This window comes from Amblyomma americanum, chromosome 1 (assembly GCF_052857255.1).
Source record: "Amblyomma americanum isolate KBUSLIRL-KWMA chromosome 1, ASM5285725v1, whole genome shotgun sequence".
In the NCBI taxonomy this organism is placed as follows: Eukaryota; Metazoa; Arthropoda; class Arachnida; order Ixodida; family Ixodidae; genus Amblyomma; species Amblyomma americanum.
The window spans coordinates 147,175,685-147,199,214 of NC_135497.1; the positions used below are offsets into that span (position 1 = coordinate 147,175,685).

Sequence of the window (23,530 nt, forward strand, 5' to 3'; positions counted from 1 at the left end):
AACCACCCTCCAGACTGCCATTCCTCACTCTCGCCATTCCCCCCTCCTTTCACGAAATCCTTTTTCCTTCCATGGTAACCACCCCCCGTGTGGCTCCTGTGGCAATCCCTCTCTGGTAGTGCATTCTAGCACTGCCACCATACTATCCTCCTTCCGCGGTTACAACCTGCAGGGTAGTTCCCATGGCAGCCGCCCTCCAGTTGCACATTTCTCACCCTAGCCATATTCTCATCCTTCCATGGTAACCACCCTCAGAGTGGTTCTTGTGGAAATCACCCTTTGGTTACACCTACTACTACTGATACAACAACGTGAAACCTAGGGAATGGGCCCCTAACAGATGTCGCTGCAAACCAGAGGCACAAAGAAGACAGTTGAAGGTGAAAACTCATGTACGTCACAGCACACAAAAGCTATGCAGCAGGTGGCTCACTTCTGGGTCATGATACATCGGAGCGATGTTCTAAAAAAAAATCTTGTGCAGAAAATGTTTTAACTATGCCTCCACAATGGCAAGTTAAATAGGATCATGCATAGCGGCATGGTACTTGTTGGACAATGCCTTTATTATGACATGATGAGAAATTGTGACATTCACAAGGATGGGAAAGAAATGAACACTGATAGCAACGTTTAGAGGTAGTTAGTAGACCGGCTCTTTGCTCTCAGGGTCTTCTCAATTTCGAATTGGCGCAGGTCAGTACGCTGAAGGAATGCTTGTTTCTCCAAATACCTGCATAAAAAATTGACCAGCTCATTTCCCATTTGAAGGCATCCATACCAGACCACAAAAAAAGACTCGAGCCAAGTACATAAGATTGTAAATAACCAAACATGCCAGTTCGGACAAAATAATGCATAAAAACAGCCACGTGTCAATTCAAGCTCTTCTACAAGTTTGAACCAGCATGCATTCGTAGTCTTGCTAACCTGACATCGATGGTTGTTAGTGCTAGTGAGCCTAGCACCTTCAAGTGCTTTCAAGAAAATTATAGCAGGCCTGCATTTAAATTAAGCTACAGCAAGTCAACTAGTAAGTTCAACAAGAACAGTGTCAATGCCGGAACTTTTGCACTGCGGTCAGAGTAGCAGGATGACATTTTGCTTGTGATCTATGGAACTGAACTGGAAAAAGCAAAAAACAACAAAACACAAAAGTATATGACAGTTATTGCCAAAAGTTGTAAATGCTGCAAAACTATATGATACAGCCTTAATGCTGATATTTTTAGCCATGGAATGAAAAGTAGTACCAGGTAATATGGTCTGACATATTAAGGCGACAGCTTGTATAGGCTCATGACTCGCCAGCGGGGATGTTCGAAGAAAAGTGTTACACTATAGCTGTCAATCAAACTGATGATGTCATCAAAATAAAACAATAAAAAGCAGAAAACATTAAAAGTGAATGGAAATGAGAAATAAAGAAAAATAAAATAAAAAATAAGCACGTCACCAGACTTAAGTGCTCTCGCAACAATTGTGTAGTCGTTAATCAACGTCTTCACCACACATCGGGGACGCATGCAGCAACACCACGCTAAAGGCTTTCGCCTCACCGCACTTTAGGTAAACAAAGTGCCCCTCTCAATGCACAGCAGTCTTGCATCATGCAACTTGCTTGACGATGTAATAACTATTTTGAAAGAAACTGTGAAAGAAGCTGTGTGGGACTGTTCTTTAAGGCACTGCCATGTGAACAAAATGCGCCAAGAGATTATGAAAAAAATGAGATCTTGCCTCAGATTGATGAAATCAAGCATGACATTGATGATAGTGAATTTTTATGACACAAGGGCATCTGCGGCCAAAGAGTGACATGGCACAAGGTATTTTCATTTGCTCAAGGTGAGGTCAAAGACCCATTTTTCAAGCATTTCACCCTGAATAAGCTGAGCACCAGGCCAGGGGAAGCTTGTACCCATTGTATCACCGGTGGGTACCCAGCGGTACTGGGGATTGAACCCCGCACCTCCTGCATGCGAGGCAGATGCTCAACCACTAGGCCACATCTGCGATCGAGCATGACATTAAATTTTTAACAAGAAATTCAAATTTTAATTTGGCATATGAGTGCAGCTAGCTGAAGCGACATTCTGGGGAGAAACTCTGGCACTGTGTCTAGCCCACCACGTGACAATGTGTTGCTAAACATGACCTGGCGACTTGATCACCACACTGTTACTCTTTCAAAAGGCCTTTGTTACAGTTTGTTTGTTTATAGGATTTAACGTCCCAAAGCAACTCAGGCTATGAGGGACACCATAGTGAAGTCCCCCGCAAATTTCGATCACCTGTGACCACAAAAAATATAATCTATATTTTTACATTACCTCTGCATTCTAACTTCATTTTGTCCCACCCTATCTACATTGCCACAGACCATAATGGACATTATCAGCGTAAAGTTTTTGTAATTTTTTTTCATACTCAAAGCCCCTGATGTTCTGCTTTTATCACTTTGAGACTCCTTTTATCACTTTCTGACCAGGTTTCTCTCGAATGACTTTCTCGACTGCTTCAACATTGTTAGAGATCATCATAGATGCTTTTCACACCTAACCTCAAAAGTTCTTTTCCAGCCTTAAAATGAGCACAGCCAAGAGCGCCAGATTCTGTTCTTTGATGATGCCGACCATGCTTGTTGCTATCACCACCAGTTGTTCAGTTCATGGTGGGTATAAATGCTACTGTACAATCATTTTTGGGGAGCATGCGGATGCATCCTTGCGACTCTGCGCATGGGCCACACAATGGGGCATATGGCCACATGTGTCCAGGTGGACAAAGTTGGTGAACATCAACTTTCGGGCTTATGAAAGGATGCAGCAAAGGAGTTGCACTGCAGCTTTTGGCTGGTGTTCTCAGACATACCAGGTCCCTCCTACTCATTTTAACCTGTGCAAAGATGGCCGCTTGCAAAGCGGAATGAGAAACCAGGCCTAGATGGTGGTAGCTATGCCAAGAAACATAATATTGGCTGCATGTAGCTATTATGAGTGTTGCCAGCAACTCCAAACTTCGCCGTGTACAACAGCGGCGAGCGACAGTTTCCCCGAAGTTGTTTTTTTGCTGCTGTCTACACTGAGTTGACTGAGTGGCCTTCAAAGCCACACAAGATGTACACAGTGGTGGTGTTGCAAAGTGCTTATTTGGAGCTGTTTGCGGTTGTTGCAAGTGTTCTGTATTTCCGCAAGGATCTTCACAGACAGTAGCGAGAAGCAACTCCCCACGGTGAGTTTCCTGTGCATGCAGTAAGCTTCATAGCATAGTGACAAGTGTGAGTGCAAAGATTACGGTCGGAACAAGTGAGTGGAGTGAGTGGACACGGCGACAGCGCTTGCATTCTGGCTCTTGAACTGCTTCCCTATTGCTATGCAGGCCCTGCTTGCAGTATTTCTGCTGTGGCTATCGGCAACTTCGTGCGGCTTGATATGGCACCCTTTGACACCACCGACAGTGGATTTCCACCGCGCCTGCGCGTCTGACGATGTGCTTTCGTCGCATCTTGCTTTCACGCCCTTCCTGGACGCACCCGGCCTGGTACAACTCGCCTGCAAACCACCTTACAGATCGACGGCAACATCATCTTCTTCCAAGTATATAAGAAGCCAGCACGAAAACTTCCGCTTCAGTGGACACGGCGACAGTGCTTGCATTCTGGCTCTGAATCGCTTCCCTATTGATATGCAGGTGTGTACTGCCCTTCCTTTATATGCTAAGAAAAGTAATAACGTCTGCTTAGTACTGTTGCCGTGTCCACAAGTGTTGTGCGAGGTTTTCTGCGAATGTTTTTCTATGACCCTTTTGCTGTTGCGTGCGGGTGATGTGAAGAGCAACCCTGGGCCCGCTACCAAACGCTCGGATTCGCTCTAAGTCCTTGAATCTCTACCCTCTGATCACACGGAACAGATGAAAGTTATATTTCAGTTGCTAAAGGACGCTCACAGTCGTTCCCTGCAAAGCTCTAAAGCTCAGACGGAATTAGCAGCTGATGTTAAAGATATCAAAAACGAACAGAAAGCCATTGAAAAAAAAATCTGATATTCAGAACCGTTTAGAGGTCCTGAAGGAAAACTGTAAAAAAATTGAAGAGCTCAGCGACGAAATTTCAACCATTCGAACTCAAACAGATGAACTTTCCACGCAGGTCTGGTCATTACAATCACAACAGGATGAGCTGGATGACAGATCGCGGCGTAATAACTTAATTTTCTACGGCAGGACACTGAAGAAAAACTGACTTCTATTCTTAGCGACTGCCTTTCCGACTCCCTTTCCCCCCATGCTATTGAACGCGCGCACCGTTTAGGAACCTTCAGTACTGACAAATGTCGCCCGGTCATTGCAAAATTTGTGAATTTTAAAACGAAAGAATTATCAAGCGCAACAGCCTAAAAGAAAGCAAGGTCACACTTACTGAAGATTATTCAGTCGCAACACGTCTCGCACGTAAAAAGCTTCTCGATTTTGCGAAAAGCCAACCTGATTCTCCCACCCATAAGACGAGCTACAACAAGTTACTTATGACCAAGAAATGTTACATGTACGACTCAAACACAAACACCGTAATTAACATTAATACACACAGCGCATGTGCCAGTTCAGCCTTTGCCGCTAGCTCAGATCGCACATCTTAGGCATGCGAGAGGGGTAGTGGTCAGGCATCCACAGCTTCAGTATCGGATCTTTTTACTAACATCAGAAGAGTTCTTAACAAGTATAACTCTCTATCATCAGCTATCGACACTTGTTCCGCTAAAATCGTCGCGTTAACAGAAACTTGGCTCACTGCGCATGTTCGTGACACTGATATCTGTTTCGATGCTCATCGCTTTTCGCTCTTTCGCTGTGATCGGAACACACAGAGAGGCGGCGGAGTGCTTCTCGCTATTTCAAACGATATCCCATCATCATGTATACATGTCCAGACTAATCTAGAAATAGTATGGGCTGCGCTCACTCTTAAACACCTGAGGGTAGTAATAGGCGTATGCTACCGTCCACCTTCCTCGTTGCACCAATGTGAAAAAATTCTGGCGGGTCATTAATCCTTCCACCGATGATAGCATCGCTTTATCCGACCCATCAGGCAACCCCATTCCTTCCGATATTTGTGCCACGATTCTGAACCACGCATTCACTGGCAACTTTACAGCCATGTCTGATGTACATATGCCACCAACTCACCACTTCAACTATGTCGTATCCATGCCACCTATAGCTGTTGCTACTCCTGGTGTCGATAAGCTTATTGATGCACTCAATGTTTATTCCGCTCCAGGTTACGACTGCATTAACCCAAAGTTCTTAAAAACCACTTCAGCTTATTCTTCCATTATACTAACCAAACTTTTCCAGCAATCACTTGACCAATCAACGCTACCTACAGTGTAGAAAATCGGAAAGGTGGTTCCTGTTGACAAATCCGGCAGCAAAGCTTCCCCTAATAATTATCGCCCCATATCCCTTACCAGTACTTGTTTTGCAAAATGCCTGAACATATAATATTCACCAACCTTGTTAACTTCCTCGAATCTAACTCCTTTTTTACATCTGCGCAACACGGTTTTTGAAAATATTACTCTTGCGAAACAGTTAACATCGTTTACACATGCATTGCATCATATTCTAGACCTATCACCACTAGCTGACTGTATATTTCTAGACTTTTCAAAGGCTTTCGACAAGGTATGTCACAAACTTTTACTTCACAAACTAAAACAACTGAATATTGACTGTAACTTATTGAAATGGATTGAATGTTTTCTACTTAATCGCTCACAATTTGTTTTTGCTAACGGTTTCAACTCCAGTTTTACCAAGGTGTCTTCCGGGGTTCCACAAGGTTCAGTTCTTGGATCCCTACTGTTTCTAATTTACATTAATGATCTTCCCTCTCTTGTTAACTCTCATATTCACCTATTCGCTGATGATTGCGTCATTTTTAGAGAAATAACCCACGCTAACGACGTTACATTACTTCAGTCAGACCTCAACACAATAGGGAACTGGTGCAAAGATTGGTTGATGCAGCTAAATATTAACAAATGCAAAGTCATGCGTGTATCTAGAAAAACTTCCGCCCCGCCTCACTACTACATTGATAACATCTCATTGGAATCAGTCTCTTCATATAAATACCTAGGCGTTCACATTTCTTCAAATCTTAATTGGTCTCTTCATACCGAGAACATAATTGAAAATGCTAATCGCATGCTAGGCTACTTTTTTAATGTCCCTTCGAATTTGAAACTATTGCTTTATGAAACACTAATACGATCTAAACTTGAGTATGCTACACCTGTATGGGACCCTGCCCACGACGACTTAATTAATGATCTTGAGATGATTCAAAATAACTCTGTACGTTTCATCCTTGCTAACTAAAACCGCACAGCGAGTATAACTGCTATGAAATCTAATCTCTGCCTCCCTACACTGACATCTGACATCGCGTAGAAAAGTGTTTCGTCTCGCCCTGTTCCACAAGCTGTTTCATCATCCTGCTTTACGTGATCACCTCATCCCCCAGCCAATTTATGTATCCCGCCGTGTTGATCATAATCTCAAAGTCGGAATTGTGTCATGCAACACGAAATGCTTCTCGCAGTCATTCCTGCCGCGAACCTAACGTGACTGGAACCACCTTCCCGCAGAAGTTGCTGGCATTGTAAATTATGAGCAGTTCTGCGTAGCAATAGCTAACATTGTATATTCAGCTGCTTTTTAAACATTCTTGTAACCAACTGTATTTTCTCACTGTTTTTGTATATTTACCACTCCCCCTCTGTAATGCCACTGGCCCTGAGGGGTAATGTAAATAAAAATAAAAAGTGCCTTTTCTGTCCGTTAGTAAAATTGCCTGCAAATATATATTGCGTTTAAAAAACTCACCACGCACGCTTTGTTTTCTGAATGTTGAAATGAACTTTGAGCTGTACAGCTAGTCGCATTCGATGCGAAGGCTGCAGTGATCGCGAGTGCAAGACGTTGTTCCTGCGACGTAGCCATCACCGATATTGATTGTGGTTCGTGGGTCTACTGTGTTTGAGAACCGCCATGAGTGCGATGTGACCTGAAAGCTGCGTTTTGCGTATGTGGAACGATCTCTGCTGCACATGGCCGTTAAGCTGTTTTCTGCCGCGACTACAGAAGCGTCACCACCATTCTGCGGCTTGATGCTCCATTAAGAGCATTTTGCGATTATGGGTGGCCGGATTACAATGGTGTGCCGGCAGCACTGAGTAACCTGCGTGTAAACATCGGTGTACTTGGCAGCTGTCACTTCAGGAGCATCTTTTTTTATTATATTTCCTGCCACCTATGCCAGGCTATATCTGCAATATTTGTGTGACAAGCTGGATCAATCCAACTTCCCCTGCATAGGATCCTGGGCTGAGCCAAAGTAGTAGTGTTAAATTTGGGTTGTGACATGTTATCACCAGATCAGGAACTTTATGTACAAACAAAAAATGATTTTCGATTTGTGTAGTTAGGCCAAATGCGAATTAGGTGCGCTAGCACTTCTGTTTTCACTTTGGCTTCGGTGTTAAGATAGCGGTAATGGGTAATACATTCATAGATCCCTTGGAGTCCTCATACCACTCCTGGCGCAATGGTGCAGTGGTTAGGTAATGTGCCACTGCCCTTTTATGGCAGGTGCTGTCATCAGTGATACTTGGGTTGCTTTGGTTGGGTTGAGACCCAGGTTGCGGCAACCTTTCGCAATTAATTGAACTACCACGGTGGGCAGGTTGTTTGGTGTGTGTATGTGTGTATGCACACGCACACCTGGGCAGGTTGCCCACCACACGGTGGGCAGGTGAGCAGCCTGCCACAAAGCAGGTTTCAGACAAACACACAACAGTTAAATGCAGGGGATGCCCATTACAAGTGGTAACGCACTAAAACCATTGTTGCAACTCATTTATAGTTGTTTCACAAAGCACAAATCTCTAATAAGTGCCGACTAGTGCATCTTTTTAATGTCAGAAAAAATTGTTCAGCGTCGGTGACCATTTGAAGCCTCTCAACTGGAGCGACCAATCGCTCTGGCTGCTCTGGCAACCTAGGTGGACCATCTAGGTCATGTGACCATGTGGCGTCATCACAATCTGCCCACCACACTGTGAAAAAACTGACCACTGTGGCAGGTGGCAGTTAAGGGGGGACACTGGTCTTTGGGACCAAAAAACGAACCAAAAATCAATTTTTTAAAAATGACATTTTTGGAGCCTATAGCTATTATTCAACTCTACCAGTGTTTTCCTTCAGGAAATCGGTATTTTGACCATAATATTAAATTTAGATCACTGTGTGGGCTCAATTTGTTCAGGAGCAGGCGATTTAACACCATAAAAATTTTGGACACCTTGCTGTTTTAGTACGTCAATATCTCAACGTCTAGGACAGATAGACATGTCATACTGTTTGCTAAGGGAAGCTGAAGGCACAATATATGCAATAATCGAAGCACAATCGTTCAATCACGCTTCAAGAATTTGTAATTTTGCGAAGTTTATCGATGCATGATATTCACACTTTGAATGCTGCTATTCTAAGTGCTGTAAAATTACTAATGAGGGTAAAATGAAAAAACTGCTTTGATTATTGCACTCTTTACTCACCATACTATGTAGCCATGGGTTAAAAATTATTTTTTATCGAGCCATTTTTTTTGTACCGACATATTAACAAATGAATAATTAAAATTAATTATCTCAGGAACTAATGAATTAACTAAAAAAGCAATTTCATATTTGAAATCAGTATAAAAAACAGCAACGTGATACAGTTTCATTAGGATTAGACTAAATATAAGGAAAAGAGGTCTAAGACCAGTGTCCTACTTATTGATTTGTCGTGAGAGGTTGCTCAGGAAGAGCGACCTGGGTCGGATAAGCCCCACCAGTGGCAGCACCTGCCACCATAGGGCAGTGGTGCATCGCTTAACCGCTGCACCCCAGCGCCAGGAGTAGTACGAGGATTGGTTTATAGTTTGGTTTCTAGGGGTTTAACGTCCCAAAGCAACTCGGGCTATGAGGGACGCCGTAGTGAAGGGCTCCAGAAATTTCGACCACCTGGGGTTCTTTAACTTGTACTGACATCGCACAGTACACGGGCCTCTAGAATTTCGCCTCCATCGAAATTCGACCGCCGCGGCCAGGATGGAACCTGTGTCTTTTGGGTCAGCAGCAGAGTGCCATAACCGCTGAGCCACCGCGGTAGCAAGTGGTATGAGGACTCCCAGCGATATATGAATGTAAAGTCGAGAATGACTAATTTCGCATATATGGGCATTAACCCATTTACGTTATTGTGTCATGCCCTTAAGGCAGAGCTCATCTGTCCCCTCCAGATTTTTTTTCATGAGCATTTTACTTGATGTGATGCCAAAAAATAAAAAAGACCACAACAGGCGCTTACACTTCTCCAAGTGAGCGACCCATATACAGTTGCGCCTCATTAATATGGACACTGATTCCTGATCAAAACTATACATGGACAGTTTTTTCTGTAATGTGAATTGTAATTAAAAAACAAAGAAAAACATTTTCAGTAAACTGCGATGATTAAAAATTATTTTTTGCTTAGCAGCATGGAGTGAAGTTGGATTTTAGACAAATACTTGGAAACATTAAGTGCATTATCTTGGTTGCCATGGACATCGCTAAAATGCACCGATACTGAAGTGCTTCGTGAGCCGTGACAGAAGCTTTACACTGATTTTATGCTTAACTGCGGAACTGTACTTGCTGAATCGGTATCTGATCCCATATTTGTTGTTGCTTTCACCACATTACTGCTGCCAAGCTGCTGATAATTTGCCTTTACTGGTGTCAAGCACTTATAAGCAGCGATTCCTAGGTAAACCTGAGGCTAACAGCGCAGAAAGCAGATGACACACGAGAAGAGAAGCACACACAATGAGCACTCGTTGTGTGTGCTTCTCTTCTCGTGTGTCGTCTAAGTTCTGCACTGTTAAAATCAGGATAGAAAACCAACAAGCCCAAGCTGCTGCTCTTGCTTCCTAGGTAAGCTGCACCAGACTGTTTGAGACATCTCGAAGCCTTTAGAAGTATATGTCATCTATGCACATGCACATCTGCTACCTTCCTTTACCTGCGACTGCCTGCCATGAATGTTATTTGCCTGCTGTTTGATAGCGATGGTGGCCTATGAGAATATTGTATTTGCCAGAATGTAGAATGCTTTCTAGGTTTCCTTAGTCCTCCTTGCATTTGCTAATGCCTAAATTTGTTTGCTCGAACATATGCTTATTTACACCTTCCACAATGATCAGCTGTAGGTTTCTTGGGGCGCTTATCTGTCACATTTGTCGTGTGGTTGCCACAGGACCATTTTCATGCACATTGCCGAAACACATTATCAAGTTTTATTTAGATTTTTCGAAATGTGGTAAATGCTGCTGCATGGTGCTGCAATGCTGATGTTGAGCCGTTTTTGGAAGTCCTGCAGTGTCGATGCACCTTTCAACCTGTCGAGACTGACACCATAAACATTTCAACCCATTTCCTTACAGTTTGAATTGTATGTGCAGGTTCCCTGCATTGGACCTGAACTAAGTTCTCTTCCTGCCCGACATGCTTTGAACCAGAGCAGTTTTTTTTTCTTCTTGACGTGTGCTCTGCTTAAAAAAACATTTAACTTAGTGTTGCAGGTAACATCTGTGAGCTTATAACAAAATGGTTATACTGTAAACGAGCGGGTTAATTCATTTTGCACAATGAAAAATGTGCGCCAACAGATGAGTCACCGAGCCTTTCAGTGCCAATGATTTCGACACCAGAAAGAGAAGTGCTTTGTCAATCGGAAAGTGTGAGTGGAGAGAGTCAGTGTCTGGCAGTTCATCGCTTAACAAAAAACTGTGCACGCTGTGCTACCAGTGGTATGATGGCAATTCCAGGGTGCAACAGTCATATGATTCAGTCTGTATTTGATTTCTCTGCTCAAATCCACACTCCTAACAGTCCTTGCTGCTTTGCCACCAATTAGCCCTACAATCAGCCCTGTTGAACTTAGTCAAGGCAAGAGCAGCACAAAGTGCAGGAAGCATTGTGTATATATATCAGGTGTTCCAGGGAAGCTTTTTGCAGCATAGTAATGGCAGTGTTGGCGGACGTCAAAAAACAGGCGAACCATGTTAGCCAGGAAAGTGATTAACTGAGTTCTAATAGTAAACTTTTTAACTATTACTAATAGGAACCTAAATGCAATTAGGGATTTGTAGCCGGCCGTCCGTTACAGCCATATCAGTTTTTACAATTTCAAAAATGCAATTACCCTTGGCGCTATGGCTCGACAAAATTTGGCTATTTCGACCCTGGAGGGGTTGCTTTGCCTGCATGGTTTTCGAAAGCGCATGTGTTTTGGCACGATATAGCCAAAATTAGTTGAGCCATAGCGGCGAGGGTAATTGGGTTTTCGGAATTCTAAAACCTGATATGGTTATTACTAACAGCCAGCTACAAATCTCTAATTGCAACCAGTTGCCTACCGGTAATAGTTAAAAAGTTAACTATTAGAATTTAGTAAGTCACTTTACTAGTTGACAGATTCGCCTGTTTTTTGATGTCCGCCAACACTGGTATTGTATTACGCCAACTTTTTTGTACTAGTATATGACCAGTAAATGCCACAGGAAGCATTCATATGAGAGAGTCAATCTTTTGTCATGCTATTGAAGTGCTATTAAAATCGTCTAAAAATATAGCCAGGAAGCACGTTACCCTTTATCATTACAACTAAGTTTAAGTCTGTGCAATTGTACTTAAAACTAGCACCAAGAACAAAATCAAGTAAACAGACCAATGTTGACGTAGCACAGTATGGGGAACATGCACACTTTTACCTACCCATCTTTGCCTCGATTGTGATTCTGGAGGTCCTCTGCAATGCCCTCACTCTGCTTGTAGCTGTCCCAGTCCAGTTTTGACTTTTCCTGCATGATGAAGAGTGGAGCTCTTAGCTAAAGCTTGTGGTAGCTTGTACTCAAAACTAACAAGGGCTTCAGGTAACCATAAAAATAACTGCAAAAACAAAGAGGGTTTGTTGTATCACCATTACTGGCCGACATCAGAAAGTGGAGTCACCACATTGGCTCATAACTAAGGAATTTTGACCTGCAAAATTTGCAACTACTGAAAACCACAGCAAATATGGACAAAAAAGAATTTGCAAACACCGTATTTATGCGCATAATTTGCGCCCTCGCATAACTTGCGCACCCTTAATTTATTACCCGGGTTTACAAAATTTTTTACTCACATATTTTACGCACTGTGCTGAGCTAGACCACCACCATGCACGCGGGCTCTACCCTATGGCTCTACCCAGTAGCGTTCGGCTATTCCGCGTGTTTGTTCGGAAGGCTTTTTGAATCTTTTGTGCACTGGGCGTTCATGGTGGTGTCAGAGGCCGCTGTTACAATCGTGGCGGCACCAGCAGCATTGCCACTCGGAACAGCCAGCAGCGCTTCCGGGGAGGATCGGCAGCTGATAGAAGAGCCAACACCGCTGTTTGTTTGGCTGATGCATGTGACTCGACTGCCGGCTACGCTTTTCTTGGTGGCTCTGATGGCTTGTGTTCGGTTGTGTCTTGAGATGGGATATCACAACTATACGGCAAGTTTCAAAGTGCTTGTCAGCGCCTTATCACGGCGCGGAGCGGCAAAGCCAGTGAGAATAACCACGTGCGCACAAGTTTGTCCATAGACGACAATCGTTGTCGGAAAACTTGTGCGCACGTGGCTATTCTCACTGGCTTCTCAGCTCCGCGCCGTGATAAGGCGCCGACGAGCAGTTTGGTCGACGCTCGCGCGGTACTGTTAAAGAATTGTGTGGTCTGATAATTGATTTATTGATTCGCGGTTGCTTTCCCGGACGAAGTTGCGGAAGCAAACTTAAAGAATCCGGAACTACCGAACCATTGGCTGGGCCGCAAGTGATGACGCTGTTTTAGTGTCTTATTCAGCTTCGTGCATGCACCTTTATGCCATCCCGCGAGGGCGGGGAGGGGGGGGGGGGGGGGGGGGGGGCACGGCCTTTCATTTAGAGTAAACTTTTTTTCGAAGGGGGGGGGGGGGGCAGCGTGGGGTGCGGGTCCGGGTGCTGACGTATATGCAGCAACATACACTACACCTATATTGCGCGTTATGACCTTTGTGAAGTTTTTTAAGCCGCGCTCGCGAAATCCCCGCGTAATTTGCGCACCCCCTTCTTGGCGCCCTAAATTCTTAATAAAAAGTGTGCAAATTATGCGCGTAAATACGGTATGCGGTATGTATATGATCTGTGCCTTTCATAGACCGAAATCAGAGCTGATGCATCCCCCATGGGCTTACACTGGCATGCCCATCGCATAACCACTGGTCTCCAAGCAACTTTCAGAAGGGTTTCCACTGCTTTGCTACTGCTCTCCTCCTATCAAAGTTGTGCTTTACCAGTACTACTACTTGTCACTGCGATGAGCTGTTCAAAGAGGCAGTGAAGCACGCCTTGGGCATGTCACTTTTCATATTAGACGCAAGGAAAAAACAAAAACTGCAAGCAGTAACCAAGGGGAGACAACATTTTCACATACAAAAAAGGTCTGCTAGAGGTAAACTAATTGATGGTAAAAGGTTCAACCCAAGTAACCAGCAGAGTTTTTAACTTCATAATGGGAGTAACTCTGCATCAATCCAATACCGTTCATGTAGTAGTACATGGCACCAAGTAATCACGAGTTTTAAGCACTCTCACGTAAAGAAAAGTTGCTGGCTAATGAAACCCATTAACTTCATTTCAGGAAACGGTGTCACAGAGTGCATGTTAAAATGGTTTCATGAGATAAGACCTTGAACAGGCACATAGGAAGTGGAAGCAAGAAAAAAAAATGCAAATAGTGGGTTTTAATGTACCGAAGCGAAACATGGGCTATGGGGACACCTTAGCAGAGGACTACAGAATAATCTAGACCACCTGGGGTTCTTTAGTGTGCACTGACATTGTACAGAACACGGGCATTTTTGTATTTCACACCTATTCAAATAAGGTCGCTGCAGCTGGGATCGAACCCATGGCTCTGGGATCAGCAGATAAACGCAAAAGCCACTCGCCACCGGGGCGGGTCAATTGGAAGCAAATAATTCAGTTGAAAGCGCACAAATACAATTTTTTTCCATACAATAAAAGAATCTATGTTTGAATCTTCAAAAACACTTAGAGACAGGCAAGTACAGCCAGCCAGCTTCTAGCAAAAATCGCTTTAAAATCGGTCCACTGGAATTCTCATTTTAAGCCCAGACCCATTTAATGTAAATTAAGTGGTCACATAAGTAGCTTACACTAGCACAAAGCATCACAACAAGCAAGGTTTATATCGCACTATGCACACAGTCCTAAGTTCTCTGTCGTCATTTTACTGCAGTTTTTCCTTCACTACTGTAACGAAGGCAACCACAGCATGACAGACAACTCTTATTACAAAGTGGTTTAAGAAAACTCACAAATGATTAAGAGAAACCCAGAATAGGAACCCCTTTAGCTAAGGAAACCCATAAAAATAATAGGTTGCTATAAGAGTTGAACACAAAGAGCATTTTATGATGATAATGAATTTTTATGGCGCAAGGGCAGCTTTCGCCAAAGAGCGCCATGGCACAAGGTAGTTTTTCATTTCACAAGGTGGGGTCAGAGACACATTTCCCAAGCATTTCACCCTAAAGAAGCCGAGCAGCAGGCAGGGCAAAGCTTGACCCATTGTACCACCGGTGGGTACCCGGTGGCACTGGGGATCGAACCCTGCACATCCTGCATGCCAGGCGGATGCTCAAACTACTAGGCCACCGCTGCGGTCAAAGAGCATTTTAGGTTTCTGGTTTGGATTCGACCCAAACGATGAAGCAGACTGCCACTTTTTTGTACCCTTAGCTGACAGTGTAAGGCTACATAGTGCACCTGATGTAGCACTGACCACTTGCTTCACCACCAATACATTGATGCTCCAGCACTACCGCTCACATTAGCAGAAAATGGGTGCAGCACAAATATTTAGGTTTCAGCTTGTCACCATACCAAAGCTGCAGAAATAAGACGAATATTTGAAGATTCCTCCTGAACTTTTGCAGCTCCTGTGCTTATGATGGTCAAACACTAGAAAGTGTGAAGTATTCAAACAGATTTCTGACTCAAACAAGTAACAATTGAATTTTGCATTAATAAGCCACCTGTGTTTATTTGCCCCTTTTCTCTTTTTTTTTTGTTTACAATGCAATAAAATTGAGGAAGAGAAGAGAACAGTGAGATTTATTACTGGACACTTCGCATTTTGGCTGCATCGGCATCGCCAGCGGTTAATGCAACCTAGGTGTAGCCAGCCTCTAAGCTAAAGCTCGTCTGCTCCATTGTACTGCAAGGTTACTGTAAAATAGGAGACCTAAAGTTAGGCTGCCCTATCCTAAAACTCCTTATTGTTGAGTAGTGCTAAGTAATAAAATGTGTTCTACACAGCACACTGGTCAGTGTTCTTACTAAGCAGAGAGAGTTACTAAAAGTGACTTTTGTACAAGAGCTAAAGGATAGTACCTACCAGTGTACTAATTTTTTGTTTCTTGTTGAAAAGCTGGTTCAGCACATTTCCAACGCCACCCGGCTTCCTTTTCCTGGGCATAAAAAAGGAAACAGTAGATGCAGTGCCTTTTTTTTCATTTTCCTTTTCTATCTGGGACTCAAAAACATTGTGTGTACAGAAAGAAGAAGCACAAGACTGTGAACACCTGAAGGGATATCATTAACAACTTTCAACAACCCACTTTTTGTTTCAAGACATTCAGTCGACAAGCACGTTAGGTCAGAGTTGGGAAAAAACACTGTGTGGAGATTACACAACTAGTAATGCGAAACATCGGCACTCGCTGGCATTCGATAATGATAACACACAAAAAAATGCAGACTAGCCACCTTTACTGATTAAACAAACTAACAATAAATGGCTGGCATTCATTGCCTTTTAAGGGGACAGACTAAGAAAAGGCTTTTGTTAAATTTCTAATACTGCATTATTTTCTGCATCTTTTCCAGTATAGCACTTCTGTGTTGTATATTTCCCTTTTAGGGAATAGCTTTGAAAATTAGGAAGTGAGTGGCCAGGTGACATTTTTTGTAGAGGCACTGTCTTAACAGCCATTTGAAACATGATTCCTTGACCGGAACAGAATGCTTCTTAGTTCAGCTGGGGTAAAAACTTGTTTAGGCGTTGCAATGGCATGTCATGCGCAATGATCTGTTTTGATTTTATAGGCAGAAATAACACCAAAAGTGGCCTTAAATATAGTCCTAGAGAGAAAAAAAAGCATTAAAAAATTAAGGTTTTGTGTTGCATAATTTTGGTTCATCGAACGAGCATAAAGCAACAATAAAACTTATATAAACAGGTAGGCGCTATCTCAATTGGTTGTTGAGAAAAAGTGTACCAAAACATGCCCTAAAATACATTGGAAGGATAGGGCTTAGCCTGCCCCCTAAGCCAGCTGAGCAGATCAAACTAAGTTTAATCATGCTGACAACCATACCCACAAGTTTATCACCAAGCATGCTTCAGAACAAACACCTGCCATATGTGTGCAAACAAGAGGCTACCATGGCAAGTACACGTTGTCCAGTGCGTCACTGCCTAATAATAATTTCGATTGTTCTCCTGAGTAACTTATAAGTGTTATGACAGCTGCAGAAAAAATACCCATTAAATAAACCAATTGGGCACACAATTTCCCGAAAGTACACCTATGTCACGCTCAAATGCACAGCTACTATTAGTTTTTGTAGCAACAGCAAGCCCAAAATTTTATATGTCATGCAGCAGAGTTAAAGACGGGAGCTGACAATAAATCAACATACTACTTTCAACACAAATTTGACATTAATAGCAAATCATGCTCTGCTCTTTTCACTCTGCAAGGCTCCTCTCAATGACAAGGTTACAAGCAAGCAATTGCTAACACCCATTATCTTGGGAAAAATAAAAGCTGGAAGTTTTAAGCTTCCACTCTGTCAGCCACATACCCAGATAGCATAGGTGACTTGGACTGTCCAGCAACATCCTCCTGTCCCTTTGCAAACAAATGTGCTTCCTTTGAGTCAGCTGCTACTTCCTTTTCAACCCTGAAATATGAATGCCAGCTTATAGACACATAAATGCACATCTCTTGCATGCAGTTACTAGCGATTGTGCATGAACAGGCCACATGTGGGGGCATTCCTCAATTTTTGTGTGCTACACATCGAAGTTATCCATTTTTTTGTATTTGAATACATATAAAATTGCAAAATACATATATTTAATTCCCTTACAATCCTAAACAAGTAAATTATGGTATACGTGCAGACTTCTGCACAGCGGCACCGATTTTAGGCATGGCACATAGTGTGGCAAGACCACACAATTACTAGATGGACGAAACAACAATCATACCACAGAAGTCAAAAAGCTTCATAACAAGGTGATGGTGCGATTCACAACCATTTAAAATACACCAGAAACAAACTGCTACAGAGGGGAAGCTGGCTCATATTTTATAACAGTCGGAAGTTCGTATGCTCTCAATGAAATTACTTACACAAAGAACAGAGGATCTGCACATGGATTTTTTTTTGCTAGAGTTTTAACAGCACCACACACAGGTACTAGTTTTACCTAACAGGAAGCAACAATAGCTATGCTGCAGACTGCTGCCATAATTGCAGATCTTTTAAATATGTAAGAACATGTTATGACTAATCGCCGTGCACCTACTGTATCATAAGCAGCAATTTGGTAGTGGATTCCTTTAACTTTGTCAACATTTAGTGTTTAGTCCAGTTCTTCACTACTGCAACTTCCCCAACTTTAACAAAGTTGCACTTTATGCACTGTTCCTACCTGAACCGAACACCTGCCACTGTAAATCCAGTACTAGTACTCAATATGTGGAAAATGCATTCAAGAATGGCATGTACAACTGCTTTGTGCTATGGCCAGTATCCTAACTATCTGTAGCAATGTGCAACCAGGAAGGAAATCAGGTGGCAAGTAATGACATGGTACCACTGAGGAAGTGCCTGACACTCCAGAAAGCATGACCACATGAGCTATGAGCAGGCTTAGATTCAAGAGAAGCAGGAAACAAAACTCTGATGTCTAATTCTTGTGCACACATGGCAGCTCTGTCCAGACAGTTAAAAGTGGTCACACATTCTTGTACAAATAAGCATGTCAGAATTTTCATGGCCAATGCTGAACTGAGAAAAATGATAATGGTCTATTCTGCAATAAATATGCCTCCATTCTGAGGAAAAGTATCTCTCTGCAAGTTCAAAAAACAATTATCAAAACAAAAAAAGACAACACAGAGCTAGGTAAAAGGTGAAATGCACTAACTTGATGGTCTCTCCAGCAAATTCTAGTAACTGAGTAACTTTCACTTTTTTCTCAGCTGGAGCTGCTGCTTGGGGGCATGTGACCGAGGGAGATGATTTGCTGGGCGCCTGAAAGTAGAAAGAAACTTGATTATTCTTATGTTAAAGGTTTTCCAGCTTTTCAGGAAAAGAAAAAAAGATATGCATGAACTGTAAGACTTCTATAAATATTTTTTCATGCCTAAATTATTTTATTAAATTTTGGGACTGCAAGAAAAAGCAAGCAGATGCTACCATTCATTCACAGAAATGAAGCACACACACACACACGTGCACACAAAAATCACTCAATGTCTTGCTTTCCCTGCAAGGGAGGTGGGCAAGGTGAAATAGTGGAATGTTTTTTTATTGGCTTTTGTAGACTACAGAGCTTGCCATTTTCTCTGCCACCTTTTTTAAAATGTTGCTTGACTGCTTACAGGTCATGTGTCTTGTGAACTAGCGCGTCTTCTCCCACGTCCTTCAATAGGTCATGATACATACTCAGCTACCAATTGCGTAGCCAGGAATTTATTTTTTTGTTTCAGCTGGGGAAAGGAGGGGCTGAAATGTGTCTAGGCCCCATGGAGGTGGGCGAGGAAGTAAAAGTGTTTCTTGAATAAAGGGTTGGCCATGTTTCGAGGGTCAGGCTCCCTGGCTATGCCCCTATTGGTTATGCACAGCTTTTAAAGCACACAAGCAACCCTATACACAGGCCAACACTTGCAATAAGTGCTACAAGAGGTTGGATGTTAATGACAGAAACAAGATATCTATCTATACACAGCAGAGGAAATCCGTCATCTTTATGACTTCCTTTCCGACAGCAGACTTCAGGACAAACTTGAAGGGACCACGACAATTTGTTCATCTTATCAGAAGCCCCCCCAAAAAAGGATATGTGAGCATGCTAGGTATGCTAAAATATATTACACGAGAACAGCAAATAAAATTACATAGCAATGATAAACAATTGCAAAGAAAGCATTTATTCAACAATGCTGAAAAGTAACGGCATAAAACAAGCACATGTCATCCCTCTTGAACATGGCCTAGTTTTGTTTTTCGCCGTCTTATTTTTTTCCTGCCATCCACAGCGACCACTATTTATCTAGATTTTTGCTTTCCCAACGAATTCAAACACACTGAAGATGCCCAGCTGGCAGCTGTGCAGTGCAGGCTCTGAAAGCATCCACCCATCCTTCTCTTTCTTATCCCACTCCTGCAGCACGGTGGTTATCAACTATATGAGCAGGTGGCGACGCGGACGATACCTGACCATGTCACATCTCTGCACTGTGAAAGCCAATGCTATTATGCCGGGATAGTTTAAAATTCGACCGCCATCTAACTGCGTAAGCACCAAGTCAACTAGCAGGTGTACTCTGTACCTATGTGCCTTTTCATTTTCATGTACTTTTTTTTTTTCGGGGTACATTTTCCTGCAGAGAAACGTTTTAAAACATTTTTTTTTCTCCTTCTCTTGCCTGCCTCAAGAGTGCTGGGTAGGTGCTCCAGGAGTACCGTTGCGTGGAGCTACCGTGGGTCATACCCGCTGGAAAAGCCCGCCACAACCGAAAGACGCGAAAAAAAGTTAATCTTAAGCGTTTTTTTTTTTTTTAGCACCGAGTCTATACAAGAAACCAACCAAATGCTCTCACACTGTTCGTTCATTCCAAGAATTCTTCTTAAACAAGTTCGTGTTAATGGGAGACTCCTGTAATTCTAAACGAAGAAACTGTGGTGAAATAAAGTTCAGAAAAACTTACGCTGACTGTATTAGTAACAGGTGCACTCCGTTTTTTAGGGATAGGTTCCACATCTTTCAAAAAATCAGACCACAGCTGGTCAGCTCTTTTTTTCTCTTCTTCTTCAGTAAGTGCAGCAGGTGTCTCTTTCTCGCCATCTTCAGCACCAGAGCCAGCACTGTTGCACACTGGATCATCTTCACCATCTAAGTGAATCCCACCTTTCCTCTTTCTGTGCAGCATGGAATCAAAACATTAATGACATTGATGTAAGGATCAGGATAAATCAAGCAAAACATTTAAAGAGTACAAACAACGTACAAACTGCTCAATGTGTGTATTAAAGACCCAGGCCCATCTGAAATGCACACATTTATTTTCAGTTACCTACTCCCTAGATAGACTTACTCTACCTAGGGGGTTTCACACAAATACATTGGACTAAGACTGATCAATCTACATATTAATCATGCTGGTCACAAATACATTGGACTAAGACTGATCAATCTACATATTAATCATGCTGGTCCCGTCGATGGCCAGATGTTATTGTTATGGGCTCACATAAAAAGCAGGCTGAAACCCTTCTTGTCCAGTAAGCAATATGAAAACCAACCACCCAAAATCTTCAGGAAGTGTTTGCTCATTTTGAGTTACCTGAAACAGTTGTCTCCGACGAAGGCCCTCTGCTTACAATCCAAAAATCTCCAAGGTACATGGATGTCAACGGCATCATGCACTTTCACCGTGCGTCTTACCACCTCCAATCCAATGATTTAACACAGTGGACAGTTTGAATGATGAAAAGCAGGCTAAGCAGGTTGTCAGCCAAAATGAATTTTGAGACTTTGTCCCAGGTGCTGTTAGGGTACCGCAGAACACCACTAACGGGAGGCAAACCCCTCTCCAAAATGTTGCTGGGACACAAAATTCACTCAAGCCTGGACGTGTGCCTTGACTAGGGCCCACCAGTACAACGTCCAAAATTTTCAAGAGAGACCCCATTTGGGTGTGAAACTTTGGCCAATGAGCATATGGTGGCAACCAGGTACAGTTACGGCTCAGCAAGGTGTTGCTCGGCCATCACTGACACACCAGACAGCTCAGTGCAATGGCACCGCAACCAGATTTATCGCAGGGAGTACACGGATGTTTCGACACATCCGTGTACTCCCTGCTGCTCCTGCTGTCAAGGAGCTCCTTTCAAAGGACCCCAACAGAGTCAAGAAAAAAATAAACCCTGGCCAGCTTGCCAGTCTGACATCACTTTTGGATAAGGCCAATAATGCTCCAGACGCTATTCTGCACTGCTCGAAATGGATGCCCAAGCCCATACACATGCCGAACCTATAGGCGGCGGTGAGCCCTCAGTGACTGTCGTTATCATCCTCATTATCTGCCACACTGGTAATGTCAGCGCCACACCATCACCAATGACGCATGTGACGTCACTGACCAAGTTTTTTTTTTCCCTCGAAAAATAAACAATCTTCTACGTGGTACTTCGCGGTCCTGGGTCGAGTGTTAAAAACAGTATTCCTGCATAAAATTCGGCAAAAAAAGAATGGCACTCCGCATGAATTTTAAGTAGGTCCTCCACGCATCAAGTGCAAGTGGCTGAATGGCGGTGGCAGAAAACGAACCTTAGTTCAAGATCATTCTTTCGTGCAGCAGCGGAAAACGATAAAACAGATCTGCTGCAAATCTGCACCGCGCAGGCGAACCGCGCGGATAGACCAACAGCTCGACACTCACCGAGACACAGGCTTCTTTTTGGACTTCTTTCGCTTCTTCACGGCAGATTCTTCATCATCGCTGCCAACACAATTCTCCGCTTCAGATGCATCCTCACTTTCCTCAGCTAAAAGTAAAAAGAAATGTAGTGATTGAGAACACGCAGGGCGTGCTTCAGCATCCTGCATTCAAAGCTGTGCGACAATTTACTGCCCCGCTCAAACATTCCCTAACGGCTCCTTGACAGGAGCACTTCGCAAATGAACGGTTGAGCGACAAACGAGACCTCCGCTGCCTTTGAGTCAGCTCTATTGCAACGCTCCGCTAACTAAATAAGCCAAGAGCCTGACGAAAAAAGTTAATTACGCACTGAAATTAGTGATGTGCAAGTTTCAGGCAAGATTCTAATCGGTTGAACTAGCACGTCCGCTAGTTCAAACAGCACGTGTTCGCCACAAACCACTCGCGATATAAGGAATATCGCCGATGCTTCGATTCTTCTCAAAAAATGACGCACGGCGGAACGCACCCGATGGAACATAGTCGTCATCTTCGCTTTCTGAACTGTCGGCTGGCTTTGCAAGGTCAAGCGTGGACATTCTGAAATGTTATATTAGCTACCATGCACTCAAAACAGAGGGATGAACGGCGCTGTCGAGCGGTGTTAGCCCGTGTCGCTCGCCTAATCCGCCTTGGCCTCACTACTAAGTACTAACACCACTAATCGCACGGTTGCCTAATGGCCCAGTGGCCCAGTCACATCGCTCGTCGCCCGGAAGTGCCTCGCGTGACTAGCCAATCAAACGTTTAGCCGAGCGCACGCTTCCGGTTTGTTGTTGTCATTCCCTCTTCCCTTCCTCTTTCCATGTTTTGTGGTCTTCGTCCCGGCAGACGTGCCGGATTTAATCGAATCAGTTTTGTAGTGGTCATGAGGCAGAGCGGAAAAATAAAAAAAAGGAATATTCTGCTTATCGGTCGACAATACGGGTCTCCGTCGCGGCCGCGTCGCGCTTTTTTTTTTTTTTTGGCGCGCATGGAGCCCCGCTTACAGCAACAGAAGCAAAAAAGAAACGCAAACATAGAGTTTCTACACTATACCTACACTACAGTGAACTAGAAGTTTCTAGTCCATTGTAACCATTGTGCCTAGATCTACACTATGAAGATAAATAAAGGCAAAAAAAAAAATCATTATGACTTGGATTGGATCAAACTTGGATTATGCTTCTGGATGCTTCTGGCCCTATTCTGGCATAGAGTACGACCTGCCTTGGATTACACATGGCTTACAGCGGGTGATGATTTGTGCTGTTTCTCATAGCACCATGGTTACGACAGTCTCGAAGCATGTGTCGTCTGCGTAGGGTATGCGATGGTGTGTGTCGCTCCAGTTCACAATGATTTGAAGAAACACATAAGAATAAAAGAAACTTCATGTTCGTTTCAAGAGTATTACAACAGCTCCGTAAATCCGTTAATCCGCTCCACTTTTTGGGTGAGTGGTTCCTACATTTAACGCGAGTTCGACTTTCAGATGCTGTTGCGACGGTGTGGTTGATATCATGCGCTTTCATTTGTGTAGCACGTGCGACAAAACGCGCTTAGGCTACC

At 43.3% G+C, this 23,530-nt stretch overlaps 1 protein-coding gene across 1 annotated transcript; it reads right to left on the reverse strand.

Annotated features, from left to right (window-relative positions):
- Positions 1 to 545: 545 nt before the first annotated feature.
- LOC144113868 (craniofacial development protein 1-like) lies at positions 546 to 22,654 on the reverse strand. Its single transcript, XM_077647225.1, has 8 exons — positions 22,449 to 22,654; positions 21,941 to 22,046; positions 20,207 to 20,417; positions 18,421 to 18,527; positions 17,067 to 17,165; positions 15,595 to 15,667; positions 11,880 to 11,965; positions 546 to 733 (listed from the first exon to the last, which is right to left on the reverse strand). Exons 1-8 carry the CDS (start codon positions 22,516 to 22,518, stop codon positions 634 to 636), a joined length of 852 nt encoding a protein of 283 aa, XP_077503351.1. The 5' UTR covers positions 22,519 to 22,654; the 3' UTR covers positions 546 to 633.
- Positions 22,655 to 23,530: the final 876 nt, after the last annotated feature.